The 22411-nt window shown below is 33.4% G+C and overlaps 3 protein-coding genes across 3 annotated transcripts; 2 read left to right on the top strand and 1 right to left on the bottom strand.

The window, feature by feature from the left end:
* Positions 1-230: 230 nt before the first annotated feature.
* Positions 231-5978, bottom strand: LOC137919749 (uridine diphosphate glucose pyrophosphatase NUDT14-like). The gene is made up of 5 exons (XM_068762926.1): positions 5647-5978; positions 4545-4755; positions 3797-3873; positions 2913-3066; positions 231-317 (listed from the first exon to the last, which is right to left on the bottom strand). The coding sequence occupies exons 1-5, from the start codon at positions 5834-5836 to the stop codon at positions 272-274; spliced, it is 678 nt and encodes a 225-aa protein (XP_068619027.1). The 5' UTR covers positions 5837-5978; the 3' UTR covers positions 231-271.
* A 536-nt stretch (positions 5979-6514) lies between these two features.
* On the top strand, positions 6515-9231 carry barc (RRM1_TatSF1_like and RRM2_TatSF1_like domain-containing protein barc). The gene has a single exon (XM_068762947.1). It carries the CDS (start codon positions 6677-6679, stop codon positions 8222-8224), a length of 1548 nt encoding a protein of 515 aa, XP_068619048.1. The 5' UTR covers positions 6515-6676; the 3' UTR covers positions 8225-9231.
* Positions 9232-10559: 1328 nt separating this feature from the next.
* On the top strand, positions 10560-20434 carry LOC137919741 (WD repeat-containing protein 20). Its single transcript, XM_068762915.1, has 3 exons — positions 10560-11088; positions 15647-15829; positions 16973-20434. Exons 1-3 carry the CDS (start codon positions 10807-10809, stop codon positions 18275-18277), a joined length of 1770 nt encoding a protein of 589 aa, XP_068619016.1. The 5' UTR covers positions 10560-10806; the 3' UTR covers positions 18278-20434.
* The last annotated feature ends 1977 nt before the right edge of the window (positions 20435-22411 follow it).

Raw genomic sequence — 22411 nt, forward strand, 5'->3', positions numbered from 1 at the left:
AGAGAAATCAATACCTGTTTTTAATAAATGAAAATTTGGTCTAAATAAATAAAAACAGTCTAAATAAATGTAAACCTGGTCTAAATAAATGAAAACCTAGTCTAAATAAATGTAAACCTAATATAAATAAATGAAAACACCTGGTCTAAATAAATGTAAACCTGGACTAAATAAATGGAAACCTCGTCTAAATAAATGAAAGACTAGTCCCTAAGATCACAAACATCCAAGGTACATCTGCTGTAACTACATAAACATTATAATATATGTATTATTTACCTAAAAGCCTGCATTCTTCGCAATGATGACCAAAAACCCTGTTGATAAATAAACAGTTATACTACTACAAACTCAGGTTTAATTAAATAAAAAAACAAGACTTAATTACGTATGCAGCATGATTTATTATAGGCGCAGAAGCTTTGAAGCCTTTACGCCTATATTCCATCATCCTATATAAAGTAATCAGTATGAAATATGTTACATATATTTATTTTTTCTGATACAAAGTCTGCAAGAACATATAATTTACAATGATTAATTTTGTTATGTAGTTATATAAATTTTAGAACATTAAATTTTGAAAAGGGTAAACCATACATTAATTGATAACAAATAAGGTATACTTTCAGTATTATTTTTGACCACTTTTAAGGCAGCGCAGGTCTTCGGTTCCCGAGAGAACGGGATGCTTTTAGATATCTTGATAATACTCGCTTAGGGGTATAATAAACCTACATAAGAGCACCCAAGGGAGACGAACTTCTGCTTAGACGTTTTTATTATCTACTATCACTTCAGAAATCTAGAGTTGGAAGAAGAAATGGCAGAAGAAACTCCAACAATTCATCTAGCATGATCGGGGCACATTTACCTCTTTCATACTAAAGATTGTGTCTTTATATCGTCAAAATTATATTAATGTACAGTACCCGACGATTAATATTGCACATCGACCTTTGGAAAGAGACAATCGGCTAATTTCGTCTTAGTAAAGCGTTATCTCTGTCGCACGTCTGACAAAACGTCACATGGGTAACGTGGGACAGAGATAATGCTCTATGAAGCCTAAATTAACCGATTGTCTCTTTCCAAAGATCGATATTCAATATTTATCGCCGGGCATTGTAGTAAATTTTTTTTCTAACCGAAACTATTACCTACAATATTAATATATTATATTATATGATATGTAATTATTATTATGATAATTGGTTAATGATTCATAAAATAAAATCACAATGTATCGACATAACCTATAATTCATTTAATAAAATTTTATTACAATCGAAATTATTTATTAAATAAATAATAAAAGAAAGCTTACCATATTACACATATACATTTTATGTATAATTAAGAAAGTACATTAATTTATAAATGGTGTTTTTTTTTCTGTTGACATTATATCCTAACCTCAATCGAAAAGCGCAGAAAGTGAACAGTGTACAACTTTTTTATATTAATAAATCCTTCACCTAAATGTATGCATATATAATAAAAGTTCCACACACCTTTTACACATATACCTTATACCTTCCTTTAAAATATCAAAAAGTAAATTTAAATTTTGATTAAAAACACCCCGGCATTATGAAGGAGAAATCTTTTTACTAAGTTGGTATTATTATTATTAAGTTGGTATATTTATATTACTGTCTGTAAAATTTGCCACGCGTTTGTTTGTCAAAAGTTAGAATATAATTTGGTTCAGCCGAAACCATTTTGAAGGATGTTTTTTGTCTCAAGTGAAGTCTCGATTGGTCAACGTCATACTGCATATCTTCGCGACTTTTTAGCCAAAAACTGTTTTTCCCCAACCACCATATTTCCTTGGTTTGACTCCGTGCGACTTCTGGCTATTCATCAAACTCAATAGTCCAATGCTGGGACGACATTTTGACACAATTGAGGAAATAAAAACCAAATCGAATAGCCTGGCTATACCGGAATTATACTATTTGCTATTCCGACTATTTAAAAAAAAGTTTAAAAGGGCGTTTTATCGGATTACTTGTATGTATGTACTTGAATGGAATAAAATTTATTTGGTGAAATAAATAAAATATCTATATTTTATAAAAAAAATTCAACGTAATTTTTGGTATTATTGATTATATCTTATCATATCATTTAAAACATTTTACTGAATCGAAACATGTCGAAATTGGTTTTATCTCTTATTAAGTGTATAATATCATAATATTTACACCAAACATTGTTAAATTTCTTTTAAAATGATCAAATGTTGTTTCTGCCCGGCTCTTAACAGATCATCAATCTGAACCAGTGGTAGCTTAACCATGACTACACTGACCTGTTTATTCAGAATTATTTATGATTCAAGTGTGTGTAAACCCCTTACTGAATAAATATATCTTGAACTAAGGTGTCCATGCACTAATAGCTACTCTAACATATTGGAAGGTTGTCAATAACTCAGGCAGATGCTCCGTAAAGTTTCCAAGAAACACTAAATGTTAAAAATGTCAATCCAAATAGGGCCTTTATAAATAAACCATTAATAGTGTACCAGCACACATATACAGGATGATTAGAAATAGATGCAACAGCTTTTAATAGATATCATTCTGAATAACCAATTTTAATGAGTAAAAAACACTCTTGAAAACACTTTCTCATACCAATTTATCATAGCTTTACTTATTATTTATTATATTATTTCACCTATAAAAAATCCAATACTGAACATATGCTAACCTCAGAGACTTCCGTTTGGACTCGTTTGAAGTGGCCTGCCAATATGTTACATATATTAATTGATAGGAAATTAGCTACATATTCACCTATTTTACACCTATTTCCAAACATACTGTATACAAATATTAGGTTCATAGATATTCACAGCATCAATTAAGAGATAAAGAATGAAAAAGTTCATAAGAACCTACTTTCTAAACTTATCCGCCTTGTTATGTAGGAACCACATCAATGCAAACAGACAACTGGGCGGACTCGGAATGGGTCCAGGTGAATTCACCATTTCCTCAACCTCCGGAATGGTTTTCTCTATCACTTCTATCAATTCATCATCTACGCCTCCACCTAAAAATTATACAATTATTATATATACAAAATATCTGTCTTCCTAGATCAGTGTTTCTCAATGTGGGACCATCATCCCCAAGGGGCAATTTTATTGCTAAGGGGGGGCAATTTCAAAATAGACTCGACATGAGTTTTACCCTTTTGCTTTACTATAAAAATTGTGTATGTGTATATGCATAGGCGAGTGTAAAAATTTTAGAAAGGCATGGCACAAAAAACTTTGGGCAACACTGCTCTAGACCTTTATTTCCCAACATAGGGCCCACGCCCCACAAGGAGACAATTTGATTGTGAGTGCAATTTCAATTCTCATAGGTTTATATAAAAAATTACATTGAAGAGTTCAATTTAAATGAAGTTTCTATTGAAATACTCCCTACTGTCATTCTTTCTACAACATATCTATACAAATAAATAAGATTTTGTCTATTTGTAATATTTAAATAACTGCTATTTACTATATGTAAATGAAATATATAAGGTACATATACCAAGATTATATTTATTAAAATTTTTGCCGGTCTCTTTGTTCCGGCTAATATCTGAAATGGCTGGTCCTATTTTCCAAAGCTACTTTCATTTTCGAAAAATCCTTAACCGAAAGAGAAACAAACACACACACAGGCACAACCAGAGATCAAATAAACATTGCTTGATTTCTATAGTGTGTAAAAAATGTGTGTGTGGAAGAGAAAATCATGATTTAGTAAAACTTATATCAACTAACCTTGTTCCGTTTTCATGTCATCTGTTACTTCGCAGTAGAAAAATGTTTGTAGAGCTCCTTGTACGCCTACTCCTGATCTGTGTTAAACAAATCATTTCCAAAGTTAATTTTAAACTATTCTTTATTTAAGGATCTCAATGAAGTATACACCTCTTATAAAAATACAATATTGTAGCATTTTGACATAAGGCTGTGTTATATTCTCCCTTTTGCTATTTTATCATTATTCAAACCATAAATCACCCCAAAAGTACAATCTTAACAAGATCGTCTCATCATCTTGATGGTGAATATCTTATAGTGTCTTTACTATTCCATGGTGTCCCTTTCAGAACCTTAAGCTAGAGTAATATCTATATTCTAGAAACAAGTTATACTAATCTAAGGGGATGATATAGTGGCTAATAATGTGATAAGATAACAAACATGCCATGAAACATCATGTAAATATCATTCATCATTTATATCAGTATCTTCCAATGCTGGACATAAGCCTCTCCAGAGGTTTCCAAGAGGATCAGCCTGCATCTGGCATCTTGTTATTGGTCCATGGCCTTCAATCCAGAACTACCATCTGTTCAGTATACTATATGGCAAATTGTACACATATTTATGGAGATAATCCCTCTACCTAATTTATTAAATGCAGTCCACAACTTAGTGTAAGGCCAAACTCTTTATTTTTTTTATAAAAACTACTGTGAAGGAAGAAAGAAGACAAATGTTAATACCTATATATTCTACATACCTGTATGATGTAATTCTGTGTAACTGATCTAGAGGAACATCATAGCCACACTCTTCCAACACTTCTTCTTTGGCTATCTCTTCTACGGATTTGTCCTTATCTATAATACCAGCACACATTTCAAGCGCCAAACCAAGAGACGCCGGGTACTTGCTTGTGTCTATAGTTGGTTTCTTTCTGTCCTCTGGACTGACACAGTTGTAGTAGATTGCTACAATACAATAATTAAAATTTTAGGTAAAATTCTATACTTGGTACTTGATTTGGCACAGCCATCAGTTCTAAGTACTGTATACACAGATAACATAAAAAAAGTAGTTCAAAACATCAATATACCAATGAATCTTCAAGATTGCAAAGTAATAAAAACTCAATTGTATTAATTGAATTTATGTTTTGTCATGGGCTTTTCACATATCGGAGCATTTTTGGAACCCTAAGCCTTAAGTTACAATGGTATCAATCAATTGAGCTTTCTCATAATGTTTAGGAAAACTAAATTTGATTCCAGTTTTTCTATTAAAATGGGCTCTTCTAGCATTACCCTCGTGATGTATAGAAATTATCACTGCAAATGAATCTAACAGGATAATTAAAAAAATAAAAAATGTTTTCTATAAAAAAATTATAATAGACTCACTACAAATTCATTCACAGTAAAATAAAAAGTACATACAAACCACTACTGTTGAAGACTATCAATTAGTTGGGGTTGTAGGATTAATAAAATAACCCCTAAATTACATGATTTAATAGAATTGTGCAATCCTATCCAATGTAGTAATAAAATAAGACAAACACAGATAGTTACAAAGTTATTTGTATACTAAGATCAATAAAACATACAACATATTGTTGAGAATTAATCATTTAAATATTTTTGAAATAATTCAGTCCTAATTGCTACTAACTTAAAAATATTGTTGCTTAACCCATCAAAAAACGTATTAATTTCTTCTCAAATAAAAATATAGGAACATACATTAAAAAGTGTTTGGTACAAAATTAAATAAGAGAGACATAAAAAAATCAAAAGTAAACTCAAGTCTGAACAATATATTGTGCCAATAAAAAATATTAATTCAATATAATATAAACTCACCCGGACGGAATTGTTTAACGAAAACCATAACATTTCTAGTAACATTAAATACTATAATTGCCACACTGTCGTGAACTTCTAGCAGGTCCCAGGATTTCTCCACTCCGTTTTGAGTGTAATTAAATCTAAACGGTTTTACATAAGGTGAGTCCGGTAAAGGACTGAAGTACACATTTTTAAGGTCTTCCATATTTTAAATTAAGTAATCTTTGTAAAACGCTAAACTTAAACTATATAAGTAAATATTTCAATTATTAATCTATATCTCTATATTTTAAATTAAAAGTAAATTAGCTAATAAAATAATTAATATTACATACAAGTTGCATCAACTTGACGTGAAATTAGTTATTGACGTATATCTATGATTGATGACTACAGAATGTCTATCACAGTCTATTCAGATGTTATAGTAAATTAAATTATAACAAAGTTGAGAGAAATGTATGTTATAATATTTAACTAGTTAATCTAAAACTTTAAATATTTTATATTAATGGAACTTTCAAATATTAATAAACTTAATGACATTGGTTTTACATTATTAATTAATTTAGGCTGAATATGTTTGTTTCTAGAGACAATTAAATATAAACATTTTGAATATAGATTGAAAAACCTGCACTCAAGGAAAGAAATACATCTTTTATTATTATTCGGATTAAGTTAATATTTGATAGTGATAAACATTTAATATAAAGTTGTCATCATTTATGTATGCCTTATTGTAAAGAGATTTAGAAAAAAAATTAAAAGAAGGATTTGATGCCAATATCTAAAATTTATACGAGTTATGCAGAAAAATAATAAGTAGCAATTGTAAATTTTGGCTGACAATCTGTCCCGCTCTCGCTTTTTACTTATAATGTTTAAAAAAAGATATAATTATATTGACAATGACGCATGTGACAAAAAACTGCAGATTTTAGTGTCTATCACGGTTGAAACATAATTCTTAATAAAAGTTTAGCAACGGAACTGATGTAACAGATATTTAATGTATATTTAAAAATTTTCTTCTTAGTAAATCATGTCAAAACTTGATAAATCTTCTAAATCAGGGTTTGTTATCAAATTATCATGTGAAACTGTACAAAAACTTTCAGAAGAGGACCAAAGTTTGAAGTCGAAAGATGAAGATAAATACGTTTCAACGAATGTAGATGAACAATTAAAAGACACAAAAGACAATAAAGTGTTAAATGAAACTTTACCAACCACCAAAGATGACAAAATCAAGGACGATCAAAAGGAAATAACAAAAGTTGTTGATAAGATTTCCGATATCAATAAGGACAAAGTCAATGAACAAGACCCATCATCGTGGGGTGATTATGCACCTTACGTATCCTACGAAGGTGATAAAGCTGTGTATACAGATCCGACAAGTCAGCAAAAATATTTATGGAATCATGAGACCAATTCATGGGACCCTAATAATGAAACACCAAACAGAGTGTACAGCTATGAAAATGACACTCATGTGTATACGGAAGCTGATGGATCAAAATTCTTTTGGGATGAAGACAAAAAGGCATGGATACCAAAGGTAGATGATGAATTTTTAGCATATTATCAAATGTCGTATGGATTTGTTGATAACAGCAAAAATGAGAAAGACGAAGAATCAAAGAAGGAAGAGCAGAAGAAGTCACAAAGTGGTGGTGTTAAACGAAAGAGTGAACCACAGTGGTTTGAACAGTCTGAAGATAAAAGCACTAAAGTTTATGTGTCCAATTTGCCTCTAGACTTAACAGAAGAAGAATTTGTCAATTTTATGCAGAAATGTGGCCTTGTAGAAAGAGATGTAAGTACCCAAAAAATGAAAATAAAACTTTACATGGATAAAGAGCAAAATTGTTTTAAAGGAGATGCTCTGTGCACTTATATAAAAATTGAAAGTGTTGAATTAGCATTGAAACTTCTTGACGGAAGTGATTTTAAAGGAAATAAGGTTAAAGTAGAGAGAGCACAGTTTCAACTCAAAGGAGAATACAATCCAGCACTTAAGCCAAAAAAGAAAAAGAAAAAAGAGTTGGAGAAGATAAAGAAAATGCAACAGAAACTGTTTGATTGGCGTCCGGAGAAATTCATAGGAGAAAGGTCCAAACATGAGAGGATTGTTATTGTTAAAAATCTTTTCCATCCTAGTGACTTTGATAATGAAGTTCAGCTAATTCTAGATTATCAACAAGATTTGAGGGAGGAATGTGGCAAATGTGGTGAGGTCAGAAAGGTTGTGATATATGATAGACATCCTGAAGGTGTGGCTCAGATCACTATGAAAGAACCGGAAGAAGCAGATTCTGTTGTGCAGCTTATAAATGGTCGATGGTTTGGCAAAAGGCAGATTACAGCTGAAATATGGGATGGAAGAACCAAGTACAGAATAGCTGAAACTGATGCAGAAATAAATAAGAGAATAGATAAATGGGATAAGTTTTTAGAAGGTAAAGATAATGCAGCTGTTAATGAAACAGGGGATAGTGATTCAAAAGAAAAGAAAGAGGAAGATAAACCAGCAAATGATACCACGTCAACACTAAATGTGGAGAAATCAAGTAGTGTAGAAATATAAGTCTACTGTATTATTTTTTAATTATTATTTCTTGTAATTAAACTTTTTAGAAAATAACTGTTTCTATAGATATAAAAACATTTTTGATCAATAACTACACATTTTGTTTAAAAAAATTGAAACTGCTTTTTTTCATTACTTAAATTAATTCAACATACTTGAGAACCAAATTCAAAAATATTATTTATAATCCCATAATATAAAATCCAAAATATTTAATATTCTAGTATGTATATGCCCTGGTACAGAATATAAAAATGTAATACATACATAAAAAATATATATTTTGTTAAACTGCCATTAAAGAATAAGTTTTGTAGTTTGAAAATTGTAGCAGATTGAAAGATGTAATGTAAGTAAAGGATTAAAATGCATCATTTATTGTATAAGATAATACAGGTTGAATGACCTGAACGCCTATAGCATTAGACTTGAAAAGCAGTTACTGCAAAACTGACAAATACTCAGGAAAAACCTTAAGTCTTTACAGCTATTTCAAATCACCTGTATGAAGTGATCACTCTGCAACACATTACATTAATTCATCTAGCGAAAGGCCACCAGCTAATAATTTGTGATAGCTTGCAGGGACAGATAGTAAACAAGAATTAATTTTGATATGTAGTCATACAGATTTTTGAAATGTTTTTTCTTAGTATGTTATCATTACATTATATATAATTTTTGAAACCTTTAAGTTTTGGAGAGAGTGGGCCATACATTAAATGACAATTAGTAACTAATCATTCTGTATATATTAGACTAACATAATATTTTTAAGAAATTTTTCCTTGCACACTAGTGTAGGACTTGAATTTTTTTTTATTTGTAATAAAGGTCGCGGGAAGACGCTGTATGCAGACAGGGCATTAACAGTCATTATGTCGATCTTTAAGGGAGGCCTATGACGGCCTCTGTGTAATGCATTGCAACGAGATTTGCTCTTAATATGTCCCTGAATGTTTTTTGAAGTTGCCAGTTTAAAAATAATGTATTAAATTTCGTGTATGAAACTCTAATTTATTTATTTACCTTTACAAATTGTAGGGCACTTTTAAATCAAATTTCAGATTTTATATGGATTACAAACAAAATATATTTTTTTAAATTAAATTAATGAAAAATCACATCAAGTTTTTTTAAATCGCGATAGATTAGCTAGCCTCGTTATAATATTTATAACTGGTTTAATTAATTCAAACGTGGTACAACCAATCCCAGCTATAATCCGTCTGCAGAAAATCTTTCAATAGCGACTATTGACAACTGGTAACATCTTCAATGTGCATGCTCATGATAGTCTGACTAGTGCAACCTACCTAGATTCTCCATCTTAACTGAAATAAAACACGATGGTGCGAAGTAACTAAATAGCTGTTCCAGACGGAATGCTTGCATTGACAATTACATAACTATATATATACCTCTGGGAACCCTCAATGACAATAATATCCCAAAGTTCGTTTTGACCATGTTTATCAACCCGTGTCCTGTTGCACTTTCAGCGTACTCGTAACCGTTTTGTTGACAAAGTCCGTCGTCAGTTACATACGTACCGTATAAGGAATCTGCTTACGTAACATCACCTTGTAACCCAATCTCAACTTTCAAGTTGTAATATGGAATAGTTATTAGGGAAGACACTCCATCTTCACACTGCGAGGTAGACAGTTAGAATCGTTAGCATAAAAGTTTAATTTGTTCTTATACTAAATAATTATAGGTATATTGTTTTTTTTTTTGTATCCTTTAGCTGTAGCGATTGTAGCACATTTGTAAACAAAAGAAATTTTTTTATTCGATAAAAGTGTGTCTTCGGTCGGGACCATAAAATATGAACCTTGTTATTTTTGTAAAAGTTTGAATATAACGTTTACACAAAAGAGCCGGTCAAACGAAGAATCAAATATTTTCCTATGGCAGATGTGGAAATGTTAGGTTATCATATTTACAGCCCCAATGCTATGCCTTGATTCATGGGAATTTAATTTATGTTTCAAAAATAAAATCATCGTGTTTCAAGGTGCGATAGTTTTTCTCAAAAATACCTTGGTAAAGACCTACTGCTAAGAGCCTACTGCTTCCTACAATAGTTTTACAGGATTCAACGAGACGTAGAGAGAACTGTAAGTTAAATTCTTATTTTAAGTAATGATATTTTAAAAGATTTCCGTATCACCTCTCGTACCACTTATCATTTTTAAAATAAACAATTAAAGTCCTGTTCTTACAGCTGTCTATGAAATATTTATAATTTTTTTATCGTATGACATTATGTTCACCCCCTCGAAGAAAAAATAAAAATGACACCATAAACAAGGAGCCGTCATGTTGTCTGACACATGACTTTTTATGTTGCATACACAAGAATATCTAATTTGATTCGGCAATTAGTAATTAAAACACACATTATTAAGTTTAACGGTCGCCTCTTCAATACACCGTATAAGCACTGTACTCATGTGAAGGATGAGAGGTTTTAACATGCGACTGGGTTCGCGTGCGGTCTAGGATTGAGTTGTCAACTGATCCAAATCGGGCTTCCTTAGCCGCCTCCATGAATAATAACAGGATATGATAACATGGCCGTGCAATCGGACTCCGGAGGGAAGGACGACGTGAAGACTCAGTTCGTGACGCGAGAAGGGACGTACAGGTTGATGACGCTGTCGGAGTACTCGAGACCGAACCGTGTCGGGTACACCAGTGGTTCGGGGTCCACGCATGTTCGCGTGTCGTTGGTGTCTCTGCCGCCGGGCCCGGGTGGCGGCGCGCCCGGATCTGACGGCCAAGGCGCCGACGACAGAATATGTTTCAACCACGGAAAAGAACTCTATGTTTATGTGTACAGAGGTGTTAAGAAGGTAACGTGTTTATTCATTTTATAATTTTTTCATTTTTGTGACTACTTGCTTAAAAACAGTCTTAATTTTTAAAGCAATTGTTTTAGTTGCTAATCATAATACTTATTAGTTATCTGATTTCCATCAAGATATAGTAGCCCCTTAGTCATATTGTATGTCATAGCTATTTTAAATCTAATGAAGTGCACTTTTAGAAAATTAATGATTACCATTGATTTTTTTAAGGTTTGTTCTATTTTGTTTCTTAAAATTAAAAAATGTCCCTAAAGTAAATTTTAAAGTTTTGCCATCTCTTTTGCAAACCTCTTAAAATCTCTTAAAATACTACTCTGGTATCATCAGTTGGCTATGCAGGTGTGGTATTCTTCTCTGATGGTCCACATGTCTCAACTTTGTTTTACATAATTTTAACTCTTCACTCTTTTCTACCTATACCATAATAACTATATCTTTATCTGTTAATTTTTTTTATTACATTGAGTTATTTACTTATTTTAAAACTATTTTACATTGAAAAGTGTAGATCTGCTACATGTCTATAGTTGTTAAAACTAAATGAGATTATTATTAATCAGATCTTATAAGGTTTATCAATGCATTAACTTTTATAATGAAAGTATTACAATTTGATATATAATATGTGTTCACAAAACATGCTTTGATGAGTTGAAAATATAGACCAGTCAACCTATAGTTATAAAAGGTAAACAGCCTAAGATATCAGAAATCGAATAAAAAAAGTTTTATACATGGACACATATGATACAAGACATAAAATTTATTTGTAGTTTTTCTATTTGTGATCACTCCCAGTACTATAAATAGATATGTCAAGTGCTTTTGGGAGAACTGAACATGCACACCAAGGCATATGCTTAGAAATTGTATATTGGATATTGCCTACTGTCCAATGGCAAGATGCTATGTCTCCTTAGTCTTTTTAGACTATCTATTATGCAATATGAGCATAGTGCCTGTTGGCTCTGGAAACCAGCTAGCAGAGACAAGATAGAACTCTCTAAATTGAGCTGACAAGCCAGTTTGTTTGGTTGGCCGTTTAGCTTTTCCTTGTACTTAGCCAGATATCTACCCTGACAGTGGGAATGACATTGTGGTGATGTTTTATTATTTGTGATATACTATACACCTACTATGGTTTGCAGAATTTTGTTCTGGTGCCTCTGGATATCGTTAATGTTTGAGTCTCTTCTCTTTTTTAAGGCTGTATTATGTACTTCTTAATTGGTTTAAGAACAAAGCAAGGGCTTATTGTTCAGTGACAGTGTAGTTTCTACCCAGCATCCAATACAGTTTCTTATTTTAGAGTCAACTTTTTATTTGTTGTTTCCATGTATGTATTTTACACAATTGCTGTTCAGTGTAGTGTCTCCTAGTGTAATTGCAGGACAGTTGTCATGTCGCAGGGAGAACATCAAATGTTATGGTTTTGTAGCACTACAGTATTAGTTTTTTTTGCCCCGAGCTATTGGGGGCCTCTCGTTTCACCCCCTATTTTGTTGGGAACAGGGATTTTCCTTTTTATTATTTTCGTACTCTTCTTCCATTCTTCACAATCTCTTTCATTCTGTTCTTCATACCATAATTCATTCTATTTTTCTCTTCCGCTCTAATATCTTTTCGTCCATCCTCAATTATTGCAGTTTGGTTTATTTATACAATTTATATATATCACAGCTTTTTTAGTTAATTTTACATCTTATACCTATATATCACTGTTCTGGTATTTCTATTATTTTCTAAATTATCATTTACATATTTAATTTATTTCTATTATAATTATTTCTATTATAATTAGTTCAAATATACATTTTTGTATTGCACTGTTTATCTTATCATCTGTTCCTATTTATTACTGTTTTGACTATCTTTCTACCTAACTGGCATTTTGGTCTCAATTCGAGCCCCCCGAATGTGTGATAGTCTAAAGTACACCAATACCTCGCTTTGCGTCGTTTCGGTTTTCGTTTTTTTTGAAGTTGCGTCGCTGCACAATTAGTACTAATTTTCACTGTGCGTCGTTATATTTTCGAGGTTGCGTTGTTTTGGGTTCGATTCTTTAATTTTTTTAAATTTTTTTTCTTAAAGATGGCAACACTTGTTTCTAATTACGCCATGCCATCAAAACTCGGGGATTCCCTTTCTAACTAAAAATCAACGCAATTTTAAAACTGTTTTATTTTCAGTTCAGAGTTCAGTTTCAATTACGTAGTGTGTTTTGCTTTTTTTAAAAAAAAAAAGAATAATAAACTGAAATAAATTTTTACGTGTTGTTTCTAGTTACAAAAAAGGTAAATATTATTCCAATTTATTTATTGGCAGAGTTATATTATTTTTGTTTTATAAATGTTTACTTTGTTAAATGTTATCTTTTTTAAAAGTTGTATTTTCGTAACCCTGGAACCTATCTTCGGTTATTACATGGTTTGCTATAGAAAATCTTTATTCACTTTGCGGCGTTTCAATTTCCGTCGTGTTTTTTTGGAACGTAACCACGACGCAAAGTGAGGTATTGTTATATAAGTTATCGTCCATAAGCAAAGTAGACGTTGCTCAAAATAAATTGTTTGTCAACAAGACAATTATGATGTCAGTCTGGACATGTTTGTTAGCAAGGCATACATAAATGTTAGGGCTTGTAGTTAACAAAATTGCTTAACAGACTCCGTGTTATTATATATTTGATTGAACAAAGTCAAATATTTTAAATAGCATATGTTAAAACTTTATTAAGCAGAAGTATGTTGTAATAAATAACTTATAATATGTTTCCAAGGTGACATGCAATGTCATCAAATAGGAAATGGTTTCATGCAAATGAGACTATGGTATGGTGTTCATTGAAGCAAAAGTATTAATAAACTTAACATAATAAAGGTCTTTCTAATTGATATGGATTTGTTTGAATATTTATATCGGTATAATAATAACATTAGCTTATTAAATCAGTGGGAAAATTTTTGTACACTTTAATTTTAAATTCATGACTTTTGGAGTCTTCATTACTATCATAATTTCGGCCATAGGATGACATGTGAATTCCAATAGAATTCCAATAAGACCAGCTGGAAACAGCCTGCTTCAGTCTTCAATCTACATTGCATTGTCTTGTCTCTGTGGGCTAGTTTCTGAAACTAAGTGACACAGGCTCTTTTGCTTGGGGCTAACGTTTCTCAAGCCAACTCAACTTCTTCGGTGATCCAAGACGGGTAGCCCTGTAGTATGTGCTACCCTAGTATAACGAAGTATTTTATGAGCAGCAGTCTCATCCTCTTCTAGGCCAGGTACAGGTGACTGCCCATAACATCTACAGTAGACATATGCTTGTTAAAATTACCAGTTAAGATCACTGCCTCCAGTCGCAGTTGGGGTCACGACAGCAGGAGCAGGACACTGGAGAGCCAGCAGCTTATGGCAGCCATTGCCTCTTTTGCTTGTCGGCACTTCTGATGGCTTGTCCATTGCTCCGTGTTGACCCTTTATAAGCTTAGATATGAGAGATCTGGCCTTATTGATTGGTAGGATGAGAGGCCCCAGGCTGTAAACAACCATGCTGGAGGTTCTCCTGGGCTGAGTTATGTTTATCACTTTTGTTTGACTACACACTTAGTCTGGTTTTAAATGATAAAAAAGCAAGTCTAAATTATTTTCTTCAAATATATTCACAATAGATCTTCATTTACTGTATGCCAGGCGGATGCCATCTGAGTTATTAATGTAATTCAATAATTACACATTTCCCATAGCAAACTGATATTGTTTATTTGTCAGTAGTCAAATTTATTCCTAATAACAAAAATAAACTGCCATTGTAGCTTATTGAACAAAATTGATGTAAATTGAAAAATGATTAGTAAAGGTGTCTTCTATAAATAAATAAAAAATATATATATATATATATATATATGTATTATATATATTTATATATTTCGAATTATATGTCTCCTTTATTCTCTATTACATTGATGTATTAATTTTTGTTTTCTGTTTTTTTTTTCCTTTCAACTGATAGATGCTCACTGCAAGACATGCCTCCCCAAAGATCAAAAGAAAAAAAATCAAAGATTTTACGTAGGTATGTGCCACATACACTGCAACTTTACACAAACAATTCTTCGAGCTTCATTGGTGATCTTGGTTCCCATGTGGATCTCTTCATTTCTGATTTGATCTTGCAGTGAAACTCCGAGTCCTCTCTATAGCTCTCTGGGTGACCTTAAACTTTCTTATAACACCTTTATTAAGCGACCGCGTTTCGTAGTCTGATTCTTGTGTCTATGAAATTGGACTCTTCTGGAATATTTTCATGACAAATACTAGGGGTACCGGAAAGTAATGTCGTTTCTGTCGACATGTTTTAGATAAAAACAAAGGTGAATATATTGTTGAGTGTAAATAAATAAAAACTTGTTAAAAATGTAGTCATGTAAATTTAACTTAAGAAAGTGATATTACCTTCCGGTCCCCCTAATACAAGTGATCAATGGATATGTTTCTACAAGGATAATAGTTATAAATAACAATGTTCTGTTTGTTTCAGGCTGCAGATCTCACGAAACCAGTGGATAAAAAAATGTACAAAGGAACGAATCCCACCTGTCATGACTTCAACACGGTCACAATGACACCGGAGAGTGTCTCACTAATTATAGGATTCTCTACTGGACAGATACAGCTTATAGACCCCCTTAAGAAGGAACTTAGTAAATTGTACAATGAAGAGGTGAGTGGAATCTATTATTAAATTTATTCACTAGTAAGTTATGTTTTTCTGCAAAACAAACTTTATGCTTTTAATCGCTTGAACTATGAGGCTTTAAAAATTAAGCAATAAATACAGGATGATTGGTTTGTGAGATTCTACCTGGGGCCAGGTAGGCCTTGAGGTAATAACAACATGAAGTCCTAAGTGGAAGTGTGTATACTGATGTAGATGAACAATTAAAATTGAAATAAATGAACACAGAAATAACAGTGGAATTGCCCGTTAAAGACGACATAGTGTTGCCCCTGCAGGTTATTGATGTAAAAGCTTTAGGAGTGATTGTTTACCTCATTTGTTGTCAATTAATATAAGGTATGAGCAGTGGTAGCTCATTGATAAGGACTAAGGTAGTGGGTTTGATCCCTAAAATACAATATTACATAATTCACACTTTGTGCATTAATAATATAGTAGTGAGCAGTGGTTACAATCGGGTTACCATAGGATGGATAGCAGCATCTTTTGTGAACTATAATAACATACTGGGTATGCTTACCCCCATAGATATCTTTGGGGGAGGCGTAAACCTTGCAGTGGATGTCTATAGACTGTAGCAACAACAATAAATTCCATAAAAAAATCAATGGTTTCAGAATTATAATAATAATAATATAGTATTAATTAAATTTTGTTCACTGCATATTAAATTTAATTATTGTTAACTGTCTGTCCATGTATACTTTGTACGACTAGGAGTTTCTGGGTGGTGACTCTGTGTCACTAATCGGTGTAACATAACTCCTGAAGATGTCCCGTGGAGGGGTGAAACACGTGTTGAGTGGTTTGGTGGTGGCGGTTGTGTGATTCGCATTGTTTGCCGCATACGCATTTATCAGCGGGCTGGCGGGCGGTGCATTTCATTGCACGACTACCACTGCATGTGCGGAAGTGGCTAAATATTGGTCCTTTTCTTACTTAGTTTCTGGGCTGACGCAATAAAATATAAAAAATAAATATCACCAATTTGAAGCTATTTATCTTGTATAATATGAATAAATCAAATGACTAGGTCGGCTGACAATGTTGTTTTGATTAGATTGAAGTTATGTCTACATTTTCCACCTTTGTGTTATATAATTAGTCGTGTGTCGATATTTCCAGAGATTGATCGACAAGACTCGCGTTACTTGCATCAAGTGGGTGCCCGGGTCGAGCAACCTGTTCATCGCGGCCCACGCGTCTGGTCAGCTGTACGTGTACAATGAAGAGCTCACGTGTGGCACCGCTTCGCCGCATTACCAGCTGTTCAAGCAAGGCGACGGCTACTCCATACACACGTGTCGAACCAAGTCCACCAGGAACCCCCTGTATAGGTGGCTCATTGGCGCCGACAGCTGCATCAACGAATTCGCCTTTTCCCCCTGCGGCACCAATCTCGCGGTTGTCTCCCAGGACGGATTCCTCAGGGTCTTCCACTATGATACCATGGAACTAATAGGCAGGGCGCGATCATACTTCGGTGGATTTTTATGTGTTTGCTGGTCACCTGATGGAAAGTATGTAGTGGTGGGCGGTGAGGATGACCTGGTTACTGTCTGGTCGTTCAGCGAGAGGAGAGTAGTTGCAAGAGGGCAAGGCCATAGGTCGTGGGTCTCCGTTGTTGCCTTCGACCCGTACGTCGTCAGCTTCAACGAGGGCGAAAGCGATGATGTCGCTGATGAAGACAAGAAGAGTGAAAGTACTCAGTGCTACAGACTGGGTAGCGTGTCACAGGACACGCAGCTGTGCTTTTGGGATCTGACGGAGGATGTACTAAGGCCGCCGGTGAGGGCGCGAGCGTCGGCACACTTATCTCCTAACAGCCAGAACTTCTCCCCAAATGGGGTGCCCGGGGCAAAGGTCCCGAAGTGTCCGAAGACGAATAAGATCGGCCACAAGCATGCTGAGCTTAGTGGAAATGCGGCTGGCGAACCTTCCGGCACTAAGCCCGCCGCTAAGACGAAAGCTAACAATGTGTCAACCTTGAACATTAGTGTAGGCAAGGCGAAGGAAGAGAGTTCGGGTTCACTTGGAGTGAACTTTACGCAGCGGCTGGCAGGATTCTCGTTCGGCGAGAGACGGTCGGACCACCGTAGGAACTTCAGCTTATCCAAACCTGCTGAGAAGTCATCTGCAACCGGCACAGTCGCACTTCGAGGCAAGTCTGCAGGCGCCCACGACACCTACGACCCGCTGAAGCTGATTGGAACAGCGTCATGCCCACGTTTCGACGAGTGCCCAGTACTGGAGCCACTTGTTTGCAAGAAGATTGCTCATGAACGACTGACTGCGTTACTGTTCCGAGCAGAGTACTTCGTGACTGCGTGTGCGGACGGTTGCGTGAATACGTGGGCGCGGCCAGCGCGCGCCCACAACGGTGACGCTCGCCCACGTCCACGGCCTGACCGCATCGACCTGGTGGACTAGTCCGCGCCCACTCTGCGCCTCGTGCGCGCCACCCACGTCGCCCAAGTGGAGCGCGGGTGAGGTGCCCTTGACGCAGACTTCACCTCCATATACATATATACTTGTAGTTTATTCGCGTTAAAAATTCTCTTTACCAACATTGTCCGATGATCTAGGAAAACAAAGAAATTTGTTCCTTACCTATATCATGGGTCTACCTTGTTTGATTATAGGAAATGAATCACATATATTTAGTAAAACTTGGTTGGAACGCATGTCTATTTAAAAACTCATTTTGAATGTGATACGTAAATTACCAGCAAACATAAAGTGTTTATATCTAAAGATCTTAGTTGGATTGATATGTTGTACACTCAATCTTACTCATTCACTTTACGGAGCATCTGCTTAAGTTATATATTAATAACATATATAAGAATGTTCCACAAACCCTATTTCAAAATATCTTTATTCAAGTAGGCATTTGAATCATCAATAATTTTTAATAGTGTCAGTTTAGTCAATCCAACATTAAGCTGCCACCGGCTCAGATTGATGATCTTCTGTGAAGAGTCTGGCAAAACACTCAATTTTCTGGTAGACAATAATGATTCGTCATGTTTTTAACGCGAATGAACTATAGTTAATTGTGCTCTAGTGCAGTATATTTACGTGACTTGTGATTTGATACACTATAATACTAGTGAAATACGTGAAAACTAGTGAATTCGAATTCGAGAAGTTGCGGATGACACTTTGAAATAAGTGAGTGGTACAGATTGTGTAGTGTGATTCAATATGTCACACAATATTTTGATATAAATTTACCAACTCACGTAGACTGAGGTTGGTGAAGACAGAAGCATTTATTAAACACAGTTTTGTATTTGGCCGATGAAAGAGTTTATTCCATTGTATAGAATATAGATAATTTTACGATGTAAGTCGTTTGGAAGTGATTGATTCAAATGATTAAGTTATGAATTTACACAATTATTCCTTACCGTGTTTCTCTTTGAGTATCAATTCGGATATTTGTTAAAATGGATTGTGTTTGCATTGTGTGATATATACATATATACAGACAAAATATAGTAAACATTAATAAATAGAATTTGTAAAAAAAAAAACATGTAAGATATTAGTTATGGCAATAAAAGTCATTGCATTTTACATATCTAAGTCAAAAACTCATTGTAATTAACTCGCATGTGATTAGATTTTAAAAATATTACATAATGCAAATACAAGACTTATATGTGACAATGGCAAATTGTAGTTGATTATTATTTCACTAAAGTAACTCCGTTCACACTCATCTGACGATACTCTAAACAGGGGTAGGTGATTAGCGTTTTTCGTAATGTATAGACGTGTGTATATTGTAAATGTAAGGAGACATTCTTGGCTCACTGTAAATATAGCATAAGCTGTCGAGCAATCCAAGATTGCTTTAAATAACGTCACGGCGAAGAAATGTCGAATAACCGTGTTTATAATCTGTTGTCGCAGTAAAATTAAAAAAAAAAAATCGAAGGCGGCTATAGTCTGTATCGATTTTAGACGAATATACACGAACACAATCGCCCTCTCGATGTATCGTGTCACTATTTATTTGAGGTTTTTGTAATCGATTATTGTTGTATTGCTTCGCGTCTGTCAGACACGCGATGTATCGATATCTTGTCGATTGTTAATCGATTTTCAAATGAATTATTTCTAGTTGGTAGCTATTAAATGTGGTCCGGCTTTTTGTGTCCATTGTTCAATTTGATCTTACTTCAAAACTTAATATTGTGGTGTTAATTATTTTTAAGTGTCACAGCAAGTCTTATATTGAATGTATTATCAATTACAACGATTTTTTTATTGACATAAATTTGAAATTGAATAATTGGAGGCAGAAGCCGGTTGCGTTTGACAATTTAGTAAATTTATTTTATTATAGTCACATTACAATTGTAAAATCCATTTTACATTTTCCTACTGCATAAATGTTTTTATGGTTCCCAGATACTCTGACATTCGTTGCATAGAACATTGCTTGTAACTGGTTCTTTTGTATCTTGCATATTGTGTACTAAATACACATTGATTTCGGCTGAATTAAATTATTTGTTATTTTAAATCCTAATGTTATTTCTTTTGGATGTGTGTTCATTTGTGATCATAGCATGAGATGGGTGTACAAGCAATATCTTAAATGCTTTATAAAATTATAAATATATGTAACAGTCATACTTATAATGACATTAAAACAATATATATATATTTTCATTCTAGATGATTTTGTGTACAATTATAATTTATTGAAGATTAAAAATTTTCGTTAATTGTAATTTTTCTATGCTATAACCAAATTATTTGAAATAAAGATGGCAACATTTTTGTAAAAAAAATGCATACTTTATGATTAGGTTTTTAATAACTAAAGATTTAAAGTTATATTTATACAGGGTGATTGGTGATAATGTGATGGTGTAATTTATATATAACACATCCTATACAAAATAAATGTAATGGTAATATAGTTAGAATGTGTTTAACAATATTCGAATTGTTATTAGAGGGACCGGAAAGTAAAGTTGCTTGCTTAAGTTAAATTCACATGACTAAATTTTTAACAAGTTTTTATTTCTAATCAACAATATATTCACCTTTATTAATACATATTATCAACGACTTTTTGCCATCTAGTATACATTCAATGCTGGAGCGGTAAAAATCAATCGGTTTTTCTGTAATATGCCGACAGAAACGACATTACCTTCTGGTCCCCCTAATACAAGTCAAAGTTATTTCATGTTTATTATCTGTGCCTGCAAATTTTGTACTGTCAGAATTTTTACACCTATTACCAATCAACCTGTATATTTGAAGTTTTGTGTGGAAGTGAAGAAGTGAAGAATGTTTGTGTGGACATGTCACTATGTTGTGCTCATGCTGTTATCACAAGAACCTTGTAGATAGAACAAATCAATTTGTTAATTATATTTATTAAAAGCTGAATTATGAAAGGAATTTGTAAGTTATTCTCTATGTATAAAGTTAAAATTGTGAGAAGTTATTTATTTTTTTATTTCTAGTCTGCTATTAACTACCAACTAGCCTGTTGTCGACAATGTGGTCTAAGATGAAGCATGCAGACTCAGTAGGTACCTGTTCACTCTTACCGTGAAGGGACTCGGGTTATATTGATTGGTCCAAATTCAGCTGTGCAGATCAGAATTTGACCATGTAACGATGGAAGTTAGGCAACCTCCTACTCCTACAGACAATATGAATTAATATCTTTAACATTCTTTAATTATAAATGATTTCTTACCTGAATTTGTCTTCAATTAGCACAACGAACTGAAAAAAATTATTAATCCATATCAAGATTGACTTTTTTTTTAAATATTGTATTGTTTGCCAGGTTTGAGCACTTAATGGTAGGTTTTAGTTAGCAACGTAATAAAGGCAATTGGTTTATATCAGGGGTGGTCAAACTGCGGCCCGCAAGCCACATTCGATTTGATTATTTTTGGCTACGATTGATTGTCGAATTATTTCAATATTTAAATTTATATTACTTATGACAGCTTCTGGGAAATCGAAGCAACTTACTAGTGTGAACAATTATTGTTGTTCTGCTATAAAATTAGTAAAATTCATATAATTATTAGGAGTGCTTTCATATACGTGAGCCGTTATTTCTAACTTCTATATACAAGTTTTGTACTTTTTTTTTAAATAATTTCAATGAATATGATTTTTGTAAAAAAATCTTTTGCGTTTTAAACGCGTATTCAATTGCGGCTCGCAAAAAATTACAAATTTCGAAGAATGGGTCGTACTAGGTTTCTAATATTAGGAACTACGGACCCATTTATTAAAATAATTCCATCGCCTATTATAAAATAGTATTATTAACTAAATGTTTAAATATTTTAGACAACTAGATGACATGTTTTTTTCGTAAACATATGCCGCCTATTGGCTGGTACCGTCCAAGTTGTGAATCTAAATTTTAACCCAGAGGTTCATAGACTTTCTCATACACCACTTTCAAGACTTGGCTGGTTATGGTGGAGTTCTTGTAGTGCTACATTTCTACCATATTCTCGAAATATGACAAAAATGTGAAGATTAGATGAGGAATTTGCAAGTCTT

Source organism: Battus philenor, unplaced genomic scaffold, assembly GCF_028537555.1.
Source record: "Battus philenor isolate CCGP_79_NKW_IND1 unplaced genomic scaffold, ilBatPhil1.0.hap1 SCAF_17, whole genome shotgun sequence".
NCBI lineage: Eukaryota > Metazoa > Arthropoda > Insecta > Lepidoptera > Papilionidae > Battus > Battus philenor.